At 39.4% G+C, this 17,478-nt stretch overlaps 1 protein-coding gene across 1 annotated transcript; it reads right to left on the bottom strand.

Moving 5' to 3' along the window:
• Nucleotides 1–7,910: 7,910 nt before the first annotated feature.
• On the bottom strand, nt 7,911–15,084 carry LOC307118879 (uncharacterized protein). The gene is made up of 5 exons (XM_079804721.1): nt 14,765–15,084; nt 13,686–13,752; nt 13,454–13,492; nt 8,518–9,531; nt 7,911–8,317 (listed from the first exon to the last, which is right to left on the bottom strand). Exons 2-5 carry the CDS (start codon nt 13,699–13,701, stop codon nt 8,031–8,033), a joined length of 1,356 nt encoding a protein of 451 aa, XP_079660847.1. The 5' UTR covers nt 13,702–13,752; nt 14,765–15,084; the 3' UTR covers nt 7,911–8,030.
• Nucleotides 15,085–17,478: the final 2,394 nt, after the last annotated feature.

Genomic DNA, 17,478 nt, shown 5'->3' with positions numbered 1-17,478 from the left:
AGGCCTTATCAGGCCTCTAGTAAGGCAGGTGACAATGCTTAAGCATCAAGGTACTACTAGCCTAGCTGGCTATCAGGTTAAATAGGGGTAAATACGCTCTCCTGAAGGTCGGCTGTCAATTGTAGGCCTCAGTAGGCCTCTTGAACAAGGCGCATTATCAGTTGGAAGGCCTCAAACAGGCCTCACTGGAGGTATGTACCGATGTGCGCATCAGGTCAGCTAGCCTGGAGGCTATCAGGTTGTAGGCCTCATCAGGCCTCCCCGAAGGCCCGCTGGTAGGTGTAAGGCCTTACTAGGCCTCCTTGAGGGTGAGCTCTCAGGTTGTGATCACTACCAGAAGCAGGTTGTAGGCCTCATCAGGCCTCCCTGAAAGGCCTGCTGTTAACTCTAAGACCTTACTAGGCTTTCCTGAGGGTGAGTTCCCAGATTGTGGTCGCTCTCAGAGGCAGGTTGTAGGCCTCATCAGGCCTCCCTGAAAGCCTGCTGTTAATTCTAGGCCTTAATAGGCCTCCCTGACTCGAACAAGGTAGTAGGCCTCATCAGGCCTCCCTGAGGTGTTCCTGGGGTCCAGTCATCTGAAACAGTTAGCACGCATTGCAAACAGGTAGCAGGCCTCTCAAGGCCTCCCTAAAGGCTGCTTATCAGGTAGTAGGCCTTAATAGGCCTCCCTTGAGGGCGAGTTCCTTAATCAGGATGCTCGAAAAGCCTGCGTAGCTTGACTGTCGAGTCCCAGATGGTGGTCACTCGAACAAGGTAGTAGGCCCCATCAGGCCTCCCTAAGGTGTTCCTGGGACCCAGTCATTTAGCACGTATTGCAATCAGGTAGTAGGCCTCTCCAGGCCTCCCTAAAGGCTGGTTATCAGGTAGTAGGCCTTAATAGGCCTCCCTTGAGGACGGGTTCCTTAAACAGGATGCCCGACTAGCCTGCGTAGCTTGACTGTCAAGTAGTAGGCCTCCATTAGGCCTCCTTGAGAAAACAAGGGTAACCTCAGCAGGCGGTATTGCTGTCAGGTAGTAGGCCTCACTAAGGCCTCCCTGAGGACGGAGTCCCGAGCCTGGATGCTTGGGTTTCCAGCATGGCTTGCGGTTAGGTAGTAGGCCTCTATAGGCCTCCCTGGAATACCCGCTATCAAGTAGTAGGCCCACAGGGCCTCCTTGAAGTTGAAGTTCCTGAGCTAGGCACTTTGATTACCAGTTCTCTGTGAGAACTTGTGGTAGTTGGGCCTATAGCTGGAGGTTACTCGCCAGGCAGGCTCAGCTGCTCCCCTCAATGAGGGTCGTCTATGAGTGCTCAGCCGCCTGAGCCTGGTCAGACGGTCGTAGGCCTCTCATGAGGCCTCCCTGTTAGATCAGTCCTTAGGCCCTTTCGGCCTCCCTACTGCTTTGAAACACAAGCACCTGGTAGATCCTTGATTTGAGCAGGCAGACTCCCCTCGATAGCAAGGGTTGAAAAGCACTACGCTGAGTGTTGCTCTCTTGGATAACCCGTCTCTGAGTTCCGGGCTAAGTAAGACTGCCTGTGTTTCAGTCCCTTAGCTTGGACGCCCTTTGGGCACCATCCAGAGGCTCTGTTTTGAACAGACAGGGTTGGCTAAACCGAAGTGTCCATAACACTTAGGGCACCAGGTCAGGCCTCCCTGGTGGCACTCGGGAGAACTTTTTCCCGAGTAGTGACTGGCTGGGGTTCCTTCGGGTCCCCTAGCCACATTCCCTTGAAGGGACCCCTTCATTGGAAGTAGTGGTCCCGGGCCTTCGAGTGGTCTAGATGGAACTCCACGCAGTGCGTTAGGGTTCCGTTTAGTTGTATAGCTTGGGCTATGACCGTAGGGAGTGCTGTCACTGTCAGCCCAGGACCTGAGGGGGAATCGCTCAGGTTTTTCTATGAATTACTTGAGTTGACAGTTGTCACTGCCAATGGGCAGACACTCCCCTCAGCATGGCGGCGTTGGTATATCGTTCCCCATAGCGTCAGCTAGACGCAGCGAGAGTTCCCTTTCGAAAGGGAACGTCTAAGGTTACGTATGTAACCTCTGTTCCCTGAGAACAGGGAACGAGCGCTGCGTCGCGTTGCCATGCTTCAGGGCCTATCTGCCATACAGTCCCTTCAGACGAGAAGATGTGTATGTGTTGGCACGGCGCCCTTTTATACTTCCGGGTCGCACGTTGATGACGTCATGGGCTGACGTCGGTCAAAGACTTTGCCGTGATTCGATAGTAGCTTCAGACACCAGTCACGCCGAGGGCGTTCCCCATAGCGTCAGCTAGACGCAGCGCTCGTTCCCTGTTCTCAGGGAACAGAGGTTACATACGTAACCTTAGACGTTGTCCGTATATTAAAGGTACATAACCGATATTAGTATTTCAATAGGTTGGTAAATTAACATTATTTCAGTTAATGAAATATGTTTTTTTACCGTAAATTGATTACAGTGTAAACATAATCATTACAATATAAACCTTTAAATTATATGGTTTTGAGCTGTAAAATAAAACATTTATTAACTGTAATTATTACATTATAAACCTTTAAATTATACGGATTTGAACTTTAAAATAAAAAAAAAATTAACCGTAAATTTGACATTATAAACCTTTAAATTATATGGTGCTGTCCCTAAAAACCTAAAACGTTACTGCCGTATTTTCTACGTGTAAAGTTCTGGCAACCACAGCTGCCGGTTTTTTACCGTAAATTTTACGGGGATTTTTTTTACAGTGTACATTTTTGAAGTCACAAAGACAAATAATGAAAGTATGTTAAAGTTTTAGTCATAAAAAGACAAAGGTGCATGAAGTGCCTGTTTTCCCTGATAATCATAATCAGAATCAGAAAGAGCTTTATTGCCAAGTGTGCTTGCACACACAAGGAATTTTTCTTGGTGCTGAAGCTTCCAGTGCACATATTCAAAACAAACACAACAAGAACATAGTAATACAAATTCTAAGAATAAAATATGAAAAATAGTATAAAAAATATAAGGTCACAGTTACGTTTAATCAGTCTAAACATTTACAGATTATGAACATATTTACAGTATTTGAGTAGTATGAATATATAAATATAAATAATCTCCTGAGTTTAGAAGATTGCACTAAACAGTCAGAGTATTGCACGGTTTTTTTCGCGGGGGCAGTATCAAGATGCATGTTGACTAAATTCAAGCATTAAAAAGAAAACAGTGTCTTCACTTTTATCTTTTTACACATTCATTTCCCACATATAATTGAATGAGTAAAGAAAAAACAAAAGAATAAAAAAGCATGTTGACTACTTGAACGTAAATTTTGCTCTCCTTTCTTTCTGGCCAGCAAATTTCTCAATGACTCTCTGATTAAAGTCAGTCATCTCAGTAGTGTCATGATGTTTGCATATTTCAGTTAGATATTTGAGGTCTCTTACCCCCATTGTTGTCCACAAAACTTCAGTACCGACACTTTGAAATAAAAGACAGGGAAAGGCAAGGCAAGGCAAGGCAAGTTTATTTGTATAGCACATTTCATACACAGTGGCAATTCAAAGTGCTTTACACAGAAATGAAGTTAAAATTGTTATAAGTGAATAAAATAAAAATATATATAGTATAATAGTTATAATAGGAATTAAAAGGAAATTAAAAGGAAATAAAAATAAAGATGAAATCCCCTATCTGGGGTGGAAGAAAATGGAGAGTCAGGTTTACTTTAAAAATATTTGTCAGGTAACTGTGCGTTTAGACAGTACCCTTACAGACAAATCTTCTTGGCCTAACTTGAGGGCGTTCTCTAGATGTTTTACCCGCCAGAGCAGATCTAAACGGGTCTTCCTCGCACGGAGGGAGTACTCAAAAATATTTGTCAGGTAACTGTGCATTTAAACATAACCCTTACAGACAAATCTTCCTGGACAGGAACACCAGGGCTATCTCTACTTTGTTCGACCGTCAGAGCGGATCTACACGGTCCTTCCTCTTACCACCAAGGCTATACAGATCTATCCGTCAGAGCAGATCTAAACGGATCGTCCTCGCGCGGAGGGATTTCGATTTATCGCTCCCCCGTCTCTCAACCTCTTCCACCCAGACAGCCTTAACAAAATAAAAAATAATTAAAAATAAAAGTATAATTAAAAACTAAAAATAAAACAGGGTTAAAATGAAACATAATTAAAGTGCAAGCAGTTCGGACAAAGCACAGAGCTCATTGAGTAAATGCATAAGATAAGGTGCAATCAGTCGGACGTACAGTGGCACAGCTCATTCAGTAAATGCACAGCTGAACAGATGTGTTTTGAGTCTGGATTTGAAAGTGGCTACTGTTGGAGCACATCTGATCTGTTCAGGAAGCTGGTTCCAGCTACGGCTGGCATAATGGCTAAACGTAGACTCTCCTTGCTTTGAGTGAACCCTTGGTATTTCTAATTGACTTGATCCTGATGATCTGAGAGATAGGTTGGGTTTGTATTTAATCAGCATATCTGCAATGTATTGAGGTCCTAGGTCATTTAGTGATTTATATACAAGTAATAGTACTTTAAAATCGATCCTAAATGTAACTGGAAGCCAGTGTAAAGACCTGAGGACTGGTGTGATATGGTCATATTTTCAGGTTCTGGTCAGGATCCTGGCAGCAGCGTTCTGTATGAGCTGCAGCTTTCTAATGGTCTTTTTGGGAAGGCCAGTGAGAAGACCATTACAATAGTCCACCCTGCTGGTGATAAAAGCATGAACGAGTTTCTCTAAGTCTTGCCTGGAAAAAAAGCTTCTAATTCTTGCAATATTTTTCAGATGATAGTAAGCTGATTTAGTTATTGCTTTGACATGACTACTGAAACTCAGGTCTGACTCCAAAATCACACCAAGATTCCTGACTTGATTTTTTGATTTTAGACCTTTAGCCTCAAGATATGCATTCACCTTGAGAATTTCATCTTTGTTTCCTAATGTAGTGATTTCAGTTTTGTCTTTGTTTAACTGAAGAAAGTTTTGGCACATCCAACTGTTAACTTCATCAATGCATTTACATAGAGAGTCAATGGGGCTGTAGTCATTAGGTGATAGGGCTAAGTAGATCTGGGTGTCGTCAGCATAGCTGTGGTAAGCCATTTTGTTATTTTTCATTATTTGGCTGAGTGGCAGCATATACAGGTTGAATAGGAGTGGTGCAAGAATTGACCCTTGTGGGACTCCGCATGTCATGGATGTCCACTCAGACTTATGGTCACCTATACTCACATAATAACCTCTCCCTTCTAAGTATGACCTGAACCATTTGAGGACCATTCCAGAAAGCCCAACCCAATTTTCTAGCCTGTCAAGGAGTATGTTGTGGTCAACAGTGTCGAATGCAGCACTGAGGTCCAGTAGTACCAGAATCGATGTTTTGCCTGTATCTGTATTGAGGCGAATATCATTTATAATCTTTATGAGAGCTGTCTCTGTGCTGTGATGCGGTCGGAAACCAGATTGAAAATTGTCAAAGTATCCGTTTGAGGTCAAGAATTTGTTCAGCTGACTGAAAACAACTTTTTCAATGATCTTGCCTATGAAGGGGAGATTTGAGATTGGTCTGTAGTTGCTCAATATGGAGTTATCCAGATTTCTCTTTTTAAGGAGAGGCTTTACTACTGCAGTTTTAAGGGAGTTTGGAAAAGTCCCAGAAAGAAGTGAGGAGTTTACCACTTCTAGGAGATCTGCTTCTAAACAGTTAAACACACTTTTGAAAAAAGAAGTGGGGAGTGTGTCAAGGGCGCAGGTTGATGTTTTAAGGTGCTGTACCGTTTCTTCTAAAATTTTACCATCAATTGCTTCAAAATCAGTCATAATAATTTTCTGAGGTTGTGGTCTGATCTGACTCACCTCAGAGCAACTCAAGGATGTGCTGATCGCATTTCTGATATTAATGATTTTCTCGGAGAAGAAGAAAGCAAACTCACTGCATTTGCTGTCTGAGAGCATTTCACTGGGAATGTGACTCGGGGGGTTTGTTAGTCTCTCAACAGTAGCAAAAAGAGTGCGTGTGTTGTTTATGTTTCTATTTATAATATTTGAAATGAAGGTCTGTCTAGCTTTGCCTAGTTCCACATTGAAAGCACGAAGACTGTTTTTATAAATGTTGTATTGGACAACAAGTTTTGTGTTTCGCCACATGCGTTCAGATTTCCTGTATTGTCTTTTCATTAATTGCACTGCTGTTGAGTTTCTCCAAGGTGCTTTTTGTCGCCCGCACACTTTCGCTTTAGTGGCCAAGAACGTAAAGTTGAATGACAGGTGACGAGAACCAATCAGATTGGATAAAATAACACGCATCCAATTCTGATTCGCCAGGGACGCAACGACCTGCGTCCGGAGGAGGATCTTTTACCCCTTTTCCACCAAAGCAATAAAGGGCATTGCTAACAACACATCCAGCCAGCCAACTCCGTTTCTCATAACAAGCGCAGGTGCAGCTGCGTCCTGTCACTGGCCTGCTGCTGCTGGATGTGTAAATCGCGTTGGTCCGGTTCGGGATCTTCCAACGAACGCCTTGTGAAAGAATTTGGTGTAACTGCTGCCATCTCTACGAAAGTGATCATCATAACAAGGTTTTGGTGGAGTCGGAGTGACTGTGTCGCCCGCACACTTTCGCTTTAGTGGCCAAGAACGTAAAGTTGAATGACAGGTGACGAGAACCAATCAGATTGGATAAAATAACACGCATCCAATTCTGATTCGCCAGGGACGCAACGACCTGCGTCCGGAGGAGGATCTTTTACCCCTTTTCCACCAAAGCAGAGCCAGAGCTAGATCGGAGCCAGAGCCTAGTTTCAAATCGGTTCTTTGTGTTTCCACACACAAAGCCCCAGCTCCGAGCCAGGAAAAGTGGTTCTTAAGTAGCACCAAAACATTGCTGGGCTAGAACAGGGCTAGAAGTAAGAACCGATTACGTCAGGCGCTGGGGGCGGGGTCAACAAGACGAACACAAACTTTAGATCCACCATTTTTGAAATAGCAGCTAATGGAGCTAACAGCTGCTGTTTGTTTGTAATCTCCGTCTATACAAATTACGGCGACCTACATGAATGCGTTGGATTTGCTGTGTTTGCGTTGTGTTTTGATGCCGATGTAGGATTGTAAAGCCATGTGAATCAATAGTAACGCAACGTTTGCATTGTTGATGGATGGCTTGTTCGCAGCGGTGCTGTGCAGACCGATCGCCGTATGATAACCAGCGAGAGCACATGAGTCCTTATGCTTATGCTTTTGATTCACTCATGCGTTTTTTTTATATCATACGTGGATCGGTCTGCGCAGTGACGATGCATCTCGAACAAGCCTGGTGTGTTTGTGTTTCCCGCTGCCCAGGGTGGCCAGGTTTTCACAACAAACCCGCACAATTGCTACTCAAAACAAGCCCAATCGCGTTCCAGGGGGGGATTCCCCAGTAAAATCACATTTGGGGGTAAAATATGTGTTTTTTGGCACTAAAATTCGCATTCCCGGGGCTAAATATCACATAATTGGGGTCACTTCATCCCGCGGACATGAAAAAACAGCCCGCGGCAAAACCACATACTTGGCAACATTGCCGCTGCCTCGCTAGCGTTGCTGAGAGAGATGAGACGTATACAGTGACGTAAGACCTGGCTCTGTTGTGGCTCTCAGCCCGTGGAAAAGCAAACCGGTTCTTAGAAGGCCCTCAGTCGAACCAACTATGAACTGGGACTAGCTCTCGCTCTGAATTAGCTCTAGCACTGCCTTGGTGGAAAAGGGGTATTTAAGAACCAATTAGAGACCAGCTTCAGGTCAGATGCTGCGCGTATATTTTTGGACTCAGATAGACATCCATTTGTCCGGCGTCCCTCGCGCATGAAACATATTGAAGAACATATAAAATAGTTAACCGATCAAAGCCAGTTTTTATTAAATGCTGAGGCTCTTACTAACAGCAGGCATGTCGTATGAGTAAACTATTTTATTTTTATTTCACTTTTATATCATTTTTGTATACATGTATATTTCTGGAATTTTGATGGGGGCGGCGCCTCAGCACCCTCTATTGACCAGCCGCCACTGTCACCACATCTCATTTTTCTCCAAGAAAGGTGCAAACAGCTTTATCATGTCATCATCATTACGAGGGATTTTCTTTATGAGGTCTCGTGTTATCCTGACAGACAGTCGTTCACACCACTGTTTCAGCATTAGATCTGCTAGATCAACTCTGCCTGTTTCCTCTAAGTCCATAGGCATACTGTGTTCTTTATTATGCCTTAACAAGTATTTCATTTTCTTCAGTTCATCTTTAGACAGCATTTCCAAGATCTTAAGAAGAGTGAATTTCCAGTTGTGTAGAGCTGAGCCTGTGGGGATGTGATCAGAATTCACTGCATTGCATTCACTAATAAATATGTACAAATTGAACAGAAATGAACAATAAAGCAATGTGGCGACTATTATAGGAATGAATTTCCACATTACCTCTCCTTTGTGCATTAATCGTGTGTGATCACTGCACTCAATTAACATATTTTCAACCATTTAATTTGAACTTCATACTTACCATCTGAAGAAAAATCTTGTAATTGTATTTCTTCTTGTATGTAATCTGTATGTCTTCTTGAGTTTGCTGTTGTGAAGTGAGTGGGTTGGCTACGATAGTCTGCATGTGCTCTCTGATCAACTTCTTGCAGCTTCAGTTTTTTAATCTCAGTATCCTTTTCCAGTAGCATTTGGTTTTGCAAACAAATCTTTTCTCTCAGTTTAGCATTTTGTAGGTATAGGTCGATCATAGCAGGATCTTTGGTTCTTGAGCATATTGATTGTAAAATATCTATCTCCCTCTGTTTTTCTTTAACAATAGATTCTAGTCTTTCAATCTCTGCATTCTTTGAATCGAGCAGCTCTTTATTAGAGTCATTATTTTGTTTTGAGGTTGAGATGGAGGCAATTTTAGATTTGATCCTCTCAACAAGACGTTTCCAGTCTGACAGTAATTTTTCCTCATTAATCTGACCATTAGGTTTAAAACAACTTGCTGAATTCTTTCTGATAATGAGCTCTTCAATTGTGTCAGTAATCTGGTTGCTGTCTTTTTTTTGGATGACAAAATATCTTTGTCCACATTTGTCAATTAAAGGCTGCTGACGGTTGATATGATCCTCAATGGTATGTTCATTCAGTTTTTCTCCATTGGTGAAGATCACTATAGTATGATCCCACAGCTGAGCAGTAAGAAAATTCTCCAGTGTGCGGATGGTCGACTCTGACAGCACCGAGTCCACTTTAAGAGCCAAGAGAACTGCATGAGGGCCAGTATCATATAAGGACTGCACACTCTGAACAATTCGACTTTTGGTTTTCTCTGGACTTTTCCAGTCTTCTTTCCAGCCTGGGGTGCGAGTCAAATGGATACGTCTCCCTGATACTGTACGAGTCTTCTCAATGTTGACAGGTTTACGAACTTTCCAGAATGTGAAAACTCTTTTCCTCAAGATGGCGTTACCAATGGAGTTTTTTCCAGCACGATGACTTCCAATTAGCACAAGTTTAAGTTCATCAAAAACAGGCTGAATTTCTGAAAGAGAGAATTTCCATTAAATTGAAAGAATTCTTCTGTCGGCCAATATAAAATGATTGGATCTATACTGACACCTATACTGAATTGTAAAGCCTTCCAGTTCATTAGAACCATAACGCTGGTCTGAAAACCTTATGTTATTTCTTGACAGTTTTTAGATTATGCATTGGTACTGCTATTTCTGCAGCTCCTGAATTTGTAAAGTGAAATAAAATAAACTGAATATTATAGGTTGTATTTTTAAACAGACTGAATATTTTAGAAGTGAAGTCTGGAAGGTGAATGTGGATTATTGAATTTTTAATATTGAAAATATGTGTGAAATATTTAGAATTCAAATATTTATTGAATTTAAAAAATGTTGAATTTGATACCCTAAAAAATACTGAAAATACAATGTATTAAAATTAGGGCTGTAGATTTAACATGTTAATTAGATTAATTAATTATGATTAAAAAAAAAAAGTGTTACAATTATTAAATCATTTAACCTGCCCCAGACCTATAGGTCATCTTACATTTCATACAGTTGATTGACGAACATGAAGCAGAGCAAAAACTCACTGTGTGATGAAGCCTAGAATGCAGTTTTATGCCCCTAAAATTCAAGACTTAAGGGCAAAAATGTCCGTTTGAGTTTGTCTCATATTTACATCATGATAGTTAGTGTTACTTTAGCGATTTACCATTAAGATTTGTATCAGTAGAAACCCGGTAGTATATTCGAGTGATCGTGCCCCTCGAGTGATGAGTGGCCTCATAGGGCAGCGAAGCAAGTGCATTCTGGCAGCTGTTGTCTTTATCCACATGAGAAAAAAATACATTTACTGGCTTTTCTCGGCACCAACTTCTAAAATAATTTCACATTTCTACTACACAAATTACCCAGTTTAAATACACATTCATCTTCCCAGTGTTGAAGTTCCCCTTTAAGTTATATCACACGAGTAACGAGCACAATATCACACGAGTGCACCCGAATAGCAACTTCAAATTTTCAAATGTTCAAAAGATTTTAGTGATCCATGCGCACGGCGCAGGTGCACCGAGTCCGAATCCATTTTCGCTAGTTTAACAACTGAAAAAATGGTCTGCGCTCCAAGCACATGGTCCAAAAGGGTTGTACCTCGTCTCTTAATGAGTCATGGGTGTGTTTTCGGCGTAACGTGCAATAAACCAATCAGAGGAATAAACGTGCAATAAACTCATCTCCCATTCCCTTTAAAAGCCAATTGTTTTGCTTGCACCATGGAGGATTCCCTATTTACATGGTGGAATTTGCGAGCGGAAAGACTGAACGCTTCTCCAGAGAGGAATCCTTTTATTTTTAATATTTAAAATGTGTGCGTGCTGCTGCGCATCCCTGTGTGTGCAATAAGCAGAGTGTACACACGGTGTAGGCTCATATTACGAACATGCCCTTTAAAAAACACAAAAAAATACTGCGCTATTGACTTTAGACCAATGGTCAATGGTGCAGTCGTTTTGTGCCCGGGAAACAACACAAAAATTCTCTGAAAGAGCGTGAGAGCGAGGCACACTTTATACCGTTCTGCATACAGCGGCCTTACTAATGCGCTCTGCATCCCTGATGGTAAATAGAACATAAAATATGCGCAATGAATGAATGTACCTGTACTGCAAAGAATGCCTTTTCTACTAAGTGCCAAGATTCCTGTCTTGTTTTCCCCTGATTTTTTGTGGACTTGTGTTACTTCCTGTTTTACGCCATGTTTTGTAGTCCTTTGTAGTTTTCAATCGGGCGGTCGCCCTGATGCAGACGTATTATCTGTGTGGCTGGATTCATTGTTTGAGGAGTCGTTCTGTCACGTGTTTGAAGTGACGAGGCAGAGAGAGAATCCAAATGGCAAAATCTCAGACACTCCAAACCTGGAAACTGGCAAATAGTCCAGACTCCACACAAAGAAACAGGAACAAAATCCAAACAGGGGAACCAGAGACAAGATCCAGACAAGGGATCAGAAACCAGGAACGCAACAGCTTACAAAGAGACTTGCAAGATCAACGACCGACAAACAACAACTGAAGCACAGAGGTTTAAATACACAAGCCACACCTGGGAATAATCAAAGAACTAATCAACAAGAAAAACTACAAAGGACTACAAAACATGAAGTAAAACAGGAAGTCCACACAAGATCAGGGCTGCGTTCAGCCCCAACTAGACATGTGCCGGTAAACGGTAATACGATATACCGCAATAATGAACATGCACAATATTGTTATCGTGGGCACTTCAAAATACTGTGCATAATTATTTATTACGCATTATTCAGATTTTTATCATGCATTTTAAGAATACTTTACCCATCAACCATTTAAAATGAACAACACGTCAAAGAGAAACGAGCACTGATGTAAACACACACATGGCGGAGCGCGCAAAGGAGATGCGCTGAAGTGCACATTCACTCTCTGACAGCAGAGGGCGCTGACGGAACAGCAGAAATGCAGCCGTTTTCCCGGTAACCCTCGTAAACAAATCGATACGGTGCTCGTCATTACATAGCCTAATACTTAAATAAGGATATTCATTTTCATACTTAAACATTTTATATTTTAATCTGGACTAAATTACATGCCCATATTGGGCTGATATTTTTGACACACCCACCAAACAAGAGAAAACGTATCTCAAACAGGTTGCACACCATTTCCAGGAAACATGTCGATAAATCCGGAAACCGTAGCAAAACTCTCCAATAGTATCCTGCTGCAGAACCGCAGCACCAGCAGTTTCAGGACCAGAAGTGAGCGGCGCTACACATACGCGTAATTTTCTTTTGTTAAATATAGACTGTTTTCACATGGATTTTAATCTGATCGATGTCTACAATATTTAACAACAATACTTTTAAAAGTCACTTTTCAGTAAAAAAAAAAAATACATTTAAGCCAATGAACCATTTGACAACAGAAGCATGAAGGAGAACATGTTGAGTTGTGTGTGTGTGATATCTCTGTCATGATGTGGTGAACGAATATTTGAATCTGTTCACGTTTTTCGCGTTTTTTTTTGCATTTGTCAAAAGATATTATTTGTGTTAATATTAAATAATTATTAATTGATAAAACTTATTAATTTCAGTCTTTCGCAAGAAATGCCATGATGAAATGGGCATACGGGTCGATAGTTTTTGTGTTTTAAGATGAATATTTATTGTTTGCATGTTTATTATGAGCCTTTTAAATATGTTTTAAAACTATTATTTTAGAAATATTTGTTTGGCTCGTAAGTGCATAAAATGTAAACAACACGAATGTATAGTGAATCACAAGTTATCCATGTGTAATGCCATGATGTAGTGTGTGTAGTGTGTGCGTGTGTGTGTGTGTGTGTGTGTGTGTGTGTGTGTGTGTGTGTGTGTGTGTGTGTGTGTGTGTGCGTGTGTGTGTGTGTGTGTGTGTGTGTGTGTGCTTGTGACTCCGCCCATTGCATGCCTCCACAAGCTTGGCTGTTTTCGGAAAGACTCGGTACAGCTTATCTGTCTTTTATAAATATGATAAAACTAAAGACACTTCGGAGATATGAAGGATGCAATACTACTCTATAGATACTCAAGATTAACATGAGGCTGGCAGAAACTGAGGCTGGTGTGTTATGTGCCCTTTAAAAAATGTTAAACACTTGAATCACCTAATTAAAATGCAAGCAGTGTTAATGCAATGTATTTTTTTTTTCTTTTTTTTTTTTTTTCAAACACATTTGTCATTATTTTCTTCCATAAACTCCAATCATTACATTTTTATTTAATTTAAGAATGTAAATATGCTAGGCTAATTAATTTTTACATATATATATATATATATATATATATATATACGCACACACAGAGTTTCACAATATGTAATTTGTATTGCAACATTTCCTAAATAATAATAAATCTTACACACTCACCTTCATCCTCATCTAACAAGCGCTTCTGGTCCTCTTGTGCTAAAAATAATTTATAAAACGTATGGATTATCATATAAACACTCAAATCAAAGAATCACAGGGAAATATTTAATGTTATAAATATTTAACTCCTTAAGCTTCATGAGCACGTGCACGGGTTGAAGCGCTATTTTTAGCACGAGTGTAATGTTTGTTAATAAAGCTGTATATTTAATTTAAACACACAACTTACATGGTTTGTTTCCCATTTGTCATGTTTCAGTCAGGGAAAGTTTCGATAGCTTCAGATCATAAACCTCCTAATGAAAAGATTGATTAAAATAAAGCATTATAGAAATATCAGAACTGAAAATATTTCTTCAGTCAAACAACCGGGATAAAAGCCTATCCTAAAGACTGTGTGGTGAAATTAACAAAAAAAAATTAACTGAATACATTTGTAACTCATTAATTTGCATGTTGTGTACTGTAAGTGTACATATATATAAGTGTATATGTATTTATATTAAAATCTTAATACATTTCTTTTAATAATCTTTAATATGCAGACTTTGACGTAGACATGAATGTAGCACCCTGTGTCTCCACTCGTTTTGTTATGCTACATTTCTGTATGACCATGACATTCAGTCTCACTTTACATTAACTAGAATAGATATCTATAAGTTCTTCTTCACATTGTCTGTCTTAAGTTAGGAGTCATGACAGCACAAAAGTGATACTGAAATATGAACCACGCATAATTTGTTAATTTGATCCCTTTAGTTGTTTTGTTAGGAACTGCTTGAATTTTCAATGCAAATATTTGGTGTATTGAAGAAGAAAAGAGATATGCTTGTCAAGATACTTTTGCTTTCAAAATGGAGCACTTTCAATTTATCAAATCTGTAACACTTTACAATTCATTAGTTAACTACATGAGTTAACATTAACTAATAATGAACTGCACTTCTACAGCATTTATTAATCTGAGTTCATGTTAATTTCAACATTTACTAATACATTATTAAAACAAGGTATATTGGTTAACATTAATTAATGCACTGTGGAGTAACATGAACAAACAATGAACAGCTGTATTTGAATGAACTAACGTTACCAAACATTACGTTAAAAACAGTAACACATGTATTCATGGTTAGTTAATGTTAGTCAATACATTAACTAATGTTAACAAATGAAACCTTATTATAAAGTACTACCATCAAATCAAATCAATGAATCATGCTTGAATCATATACAGTAAATTAAACACATATTAACACATATTGCACATATTAAAAGTCAGACAACTCAATTATATTTACTTACGCCAGCTTTCCCTCAAAGTGAATTAGAGCTGTTGAGTATGTTTTCACAAAACAGGAAGTGTAAGATTGATAGAGAAGGAAAATTCCCCCTTTCGTCAGCAATGATGAGATGGGATAACATCCAAAAGTCTTTGAGTATTATACGGATTAAATCTATTAATACTAACAGACTATAACTCTCACTGAATAAGGCTGTTTGTTCATGAAGCCTATAGAAACCCCACTGCAGACCATCCGTCTCTCTTTTTCCTGTGTTCTTCTGAGTCATTTGACTTATTCTACAAACAGAAACAATATCAAGTTTCATAACATAACAAGTGCAGACCTGCCAACCTGGGAAAAACTTGCATCAGTTTGACGGGACAGGACACGGGGTTTGGCGGAAGGGTTTTCTGCCTGAAATACTCTGAAATCTTGTGATTTAAGCAAGAACGAGTTCATTCTAGGGGTTGAATCTGCAAAAGACGCAATTTTTAAATGTTTTTTTTTGCCCCCTGTCTGTATCTCCCCGTTTGTTCAATCTGCAAGACACATAAACACACACACACACACACACACCTATGATATCTTCATCGATTTTGAATATGACCCAATTCAAAAATGTCACTTGCACTTGTAATATAGGCTACAGTGAAAGTCCAAGGTTTCAATACACCAGCTCAAAACCATTTTTTATTCATGACTAATATATTGCATTGCATAATGTGTGCTTATGCAAACAACCACAAGTGAATCTCATTTAATTATTTAATATAACAGGGAAAAAATTGTTTTGTTTGCAATTTCAAGTATTTAAATCATGTGTGCTACGGCTTATTTGACAGTCGTTTAAACAGCTTGTAAACTGGTCTAAAATAAAAGAAAATCCCAGAAAACTGTAAAAAAAAAAAAAAAAAAAAGGAACATTATGTGCATGTGTGATTCATTTAAAATACTTAATTTATTACTCCAATATCCAAGTATGATACTAAATTCCACAGAAAAAAAAGGGTTTATAGTTGTGAAGTGCTGATATCAGGAAATCTGCCAGACAACTAGTGTGTGTTAGCAGATGGAAATTGCTATTGGTGAAGAAAAAAAATTCACGAAGCCCCGCCCCTTTCCATGACGCTTTGCACAAATTATGGGTGAAACTTCCGTTAAACTCTAATAATAACCAGTAACTGGTCAGAGATTACATTAATTTACTCACCGTTCAAACAATGAGCCTGGGTTGCATTATTTGCAATATTATGGACGGGTTATAATATCATGTAATCAAAAGTGTTTATTATAACTTTAGCATTACGTGCTTACCTGCCTTCGAAACATAGTAAACACTGTTAATATGGATTAGAAGTGAAAAGAGACAATTACATTTTTGAAAGAAATTGAGGATTTGGAGAGAAAAACGAGAGATTATTCATGCATTCCAGTGAATTAATGGGATCGAAAATTCAATGGGAGAACAGACCAGAAATACATATATAAGGATCTATCAAAACAAAAGTGCTCCAAGGAAATAGTGCTCCAGATCCCACAGTTTAAACGATCTAAATTAATTATTTAATTGTTAAAAGATTAGATTATTGTCGTATTTTGTTTCCAATGTTTGTTCATGTTGCGATCATACATTTCTTTGAGTTTTATCATATTGATGTTTAACGCCCATGCTGTAATGTCAAGCGGCCATTTTGATGTATGGTAGGCCTAAGGACGCGTAATGTGATTTACGATAAGAAACATGAATATGATTGACATGATGTGAAAGTTCCATGCATATGTGACTGTTGGTGTTGATGAATCGGGTGGGCGGTCACTCAAGGCTTCTTTTATTGACCTGGACAGACAATAAAGCCTGATGATCTTCAGCAGAGTGCAACAACTCGCTCGTTCATGTTTGAATGTGATTGCAGACAGGCCAGTGTTTAATCAAACAAATTAACAATCTAATTTGTGTTTGCACTGCAGTTCTTGCCAATATTTGCCTTATGTCTCAGATTTGTTAACTATAACTGTTCTTGAACAAGGAAGAAGAGTGCATGTTGATATAAGGGAGTGCAAATCTTTACATGAGTGTATTTACATTGTGTGGTGTCCCTTAATCCTCCATCTCTGTCCTCTGATCAGATATAAAGCTGATGTTTTTAAAAAAAAAGTGACTGCATTTTTTGGTGTAAGAAAAATGTCAGAGTAACACTGTAAAACATTTCAGGCCTCTCCAATTAAAAAATTCTACTGACTGATCACTTCTAAAATTTTCAGTTGGTAAAATTGAATTTCTGTGAATGGATACAATTTAATTAACAGAAATTCAATTTGGCCAACTAAAAAATGTAGATGTGATCAGTCACTAGAACATTTTTAATTGGAGACCTGACATTTTTTACAGTGTATTTGTATTATTGTTGATGTTGCCAAATCATTAAATATTACGTTGCGGCGAGAACAATAACCCTACTCGTGTTTCATCATACACATAACAGTAAACAGCACCACTGGATACATGCTTAAAGCCAACATCCACCAATAATATAGAGGGATATAGTAGTGGGCAGGGCTTGAGCAATGCAAAACCTTTGCAAATCTAGATTTTAATCAAGCACAGTTGGGATCACAAAACATCATCTTTTGATAGACAGAACTGAAACTAAAAATGTCACTAGGGGTCAAAAGCACTTTTCAAAACCTGTGTTGGATTTTAATTTAGTTAGAAATAAAACAACTCACCTCTTC

Source organism: Gobio gobio (assembly GCF_949357685.1).
Source record: "Gobio gobio genome assembly, chromosome: 2".
Taxonomy (NCBI): Eukaryota; Metazoa; Chordata; class Actinopteri; order Cypriniformes; family Gobionidae; genus Gobio; species Gobio gobio.
This window is presented reverse-complemented; position numbering and strand designations above follow the sequence as displayed.

Bases quoted from the DNA above. Each gene is read 5' to 3' on its own strand.
- LOC307118879 (XM_079804721.1), bottom strand. The intron at 9,532-13,453 runs GTGAGTGTGTAA...TCTCTCTTTCAG, and splicing joins CTTGTTAGATGAGGATGAAG to AAATTCAGCCTGTTTTTGAT. The intron at 8,318-8,517 runs GTAAGTATGAAG...ACATCCCCACAG, and splicing joins ACAAGATTTTTCTTCAGATG to GCTCAGCTCTACACAACTGG.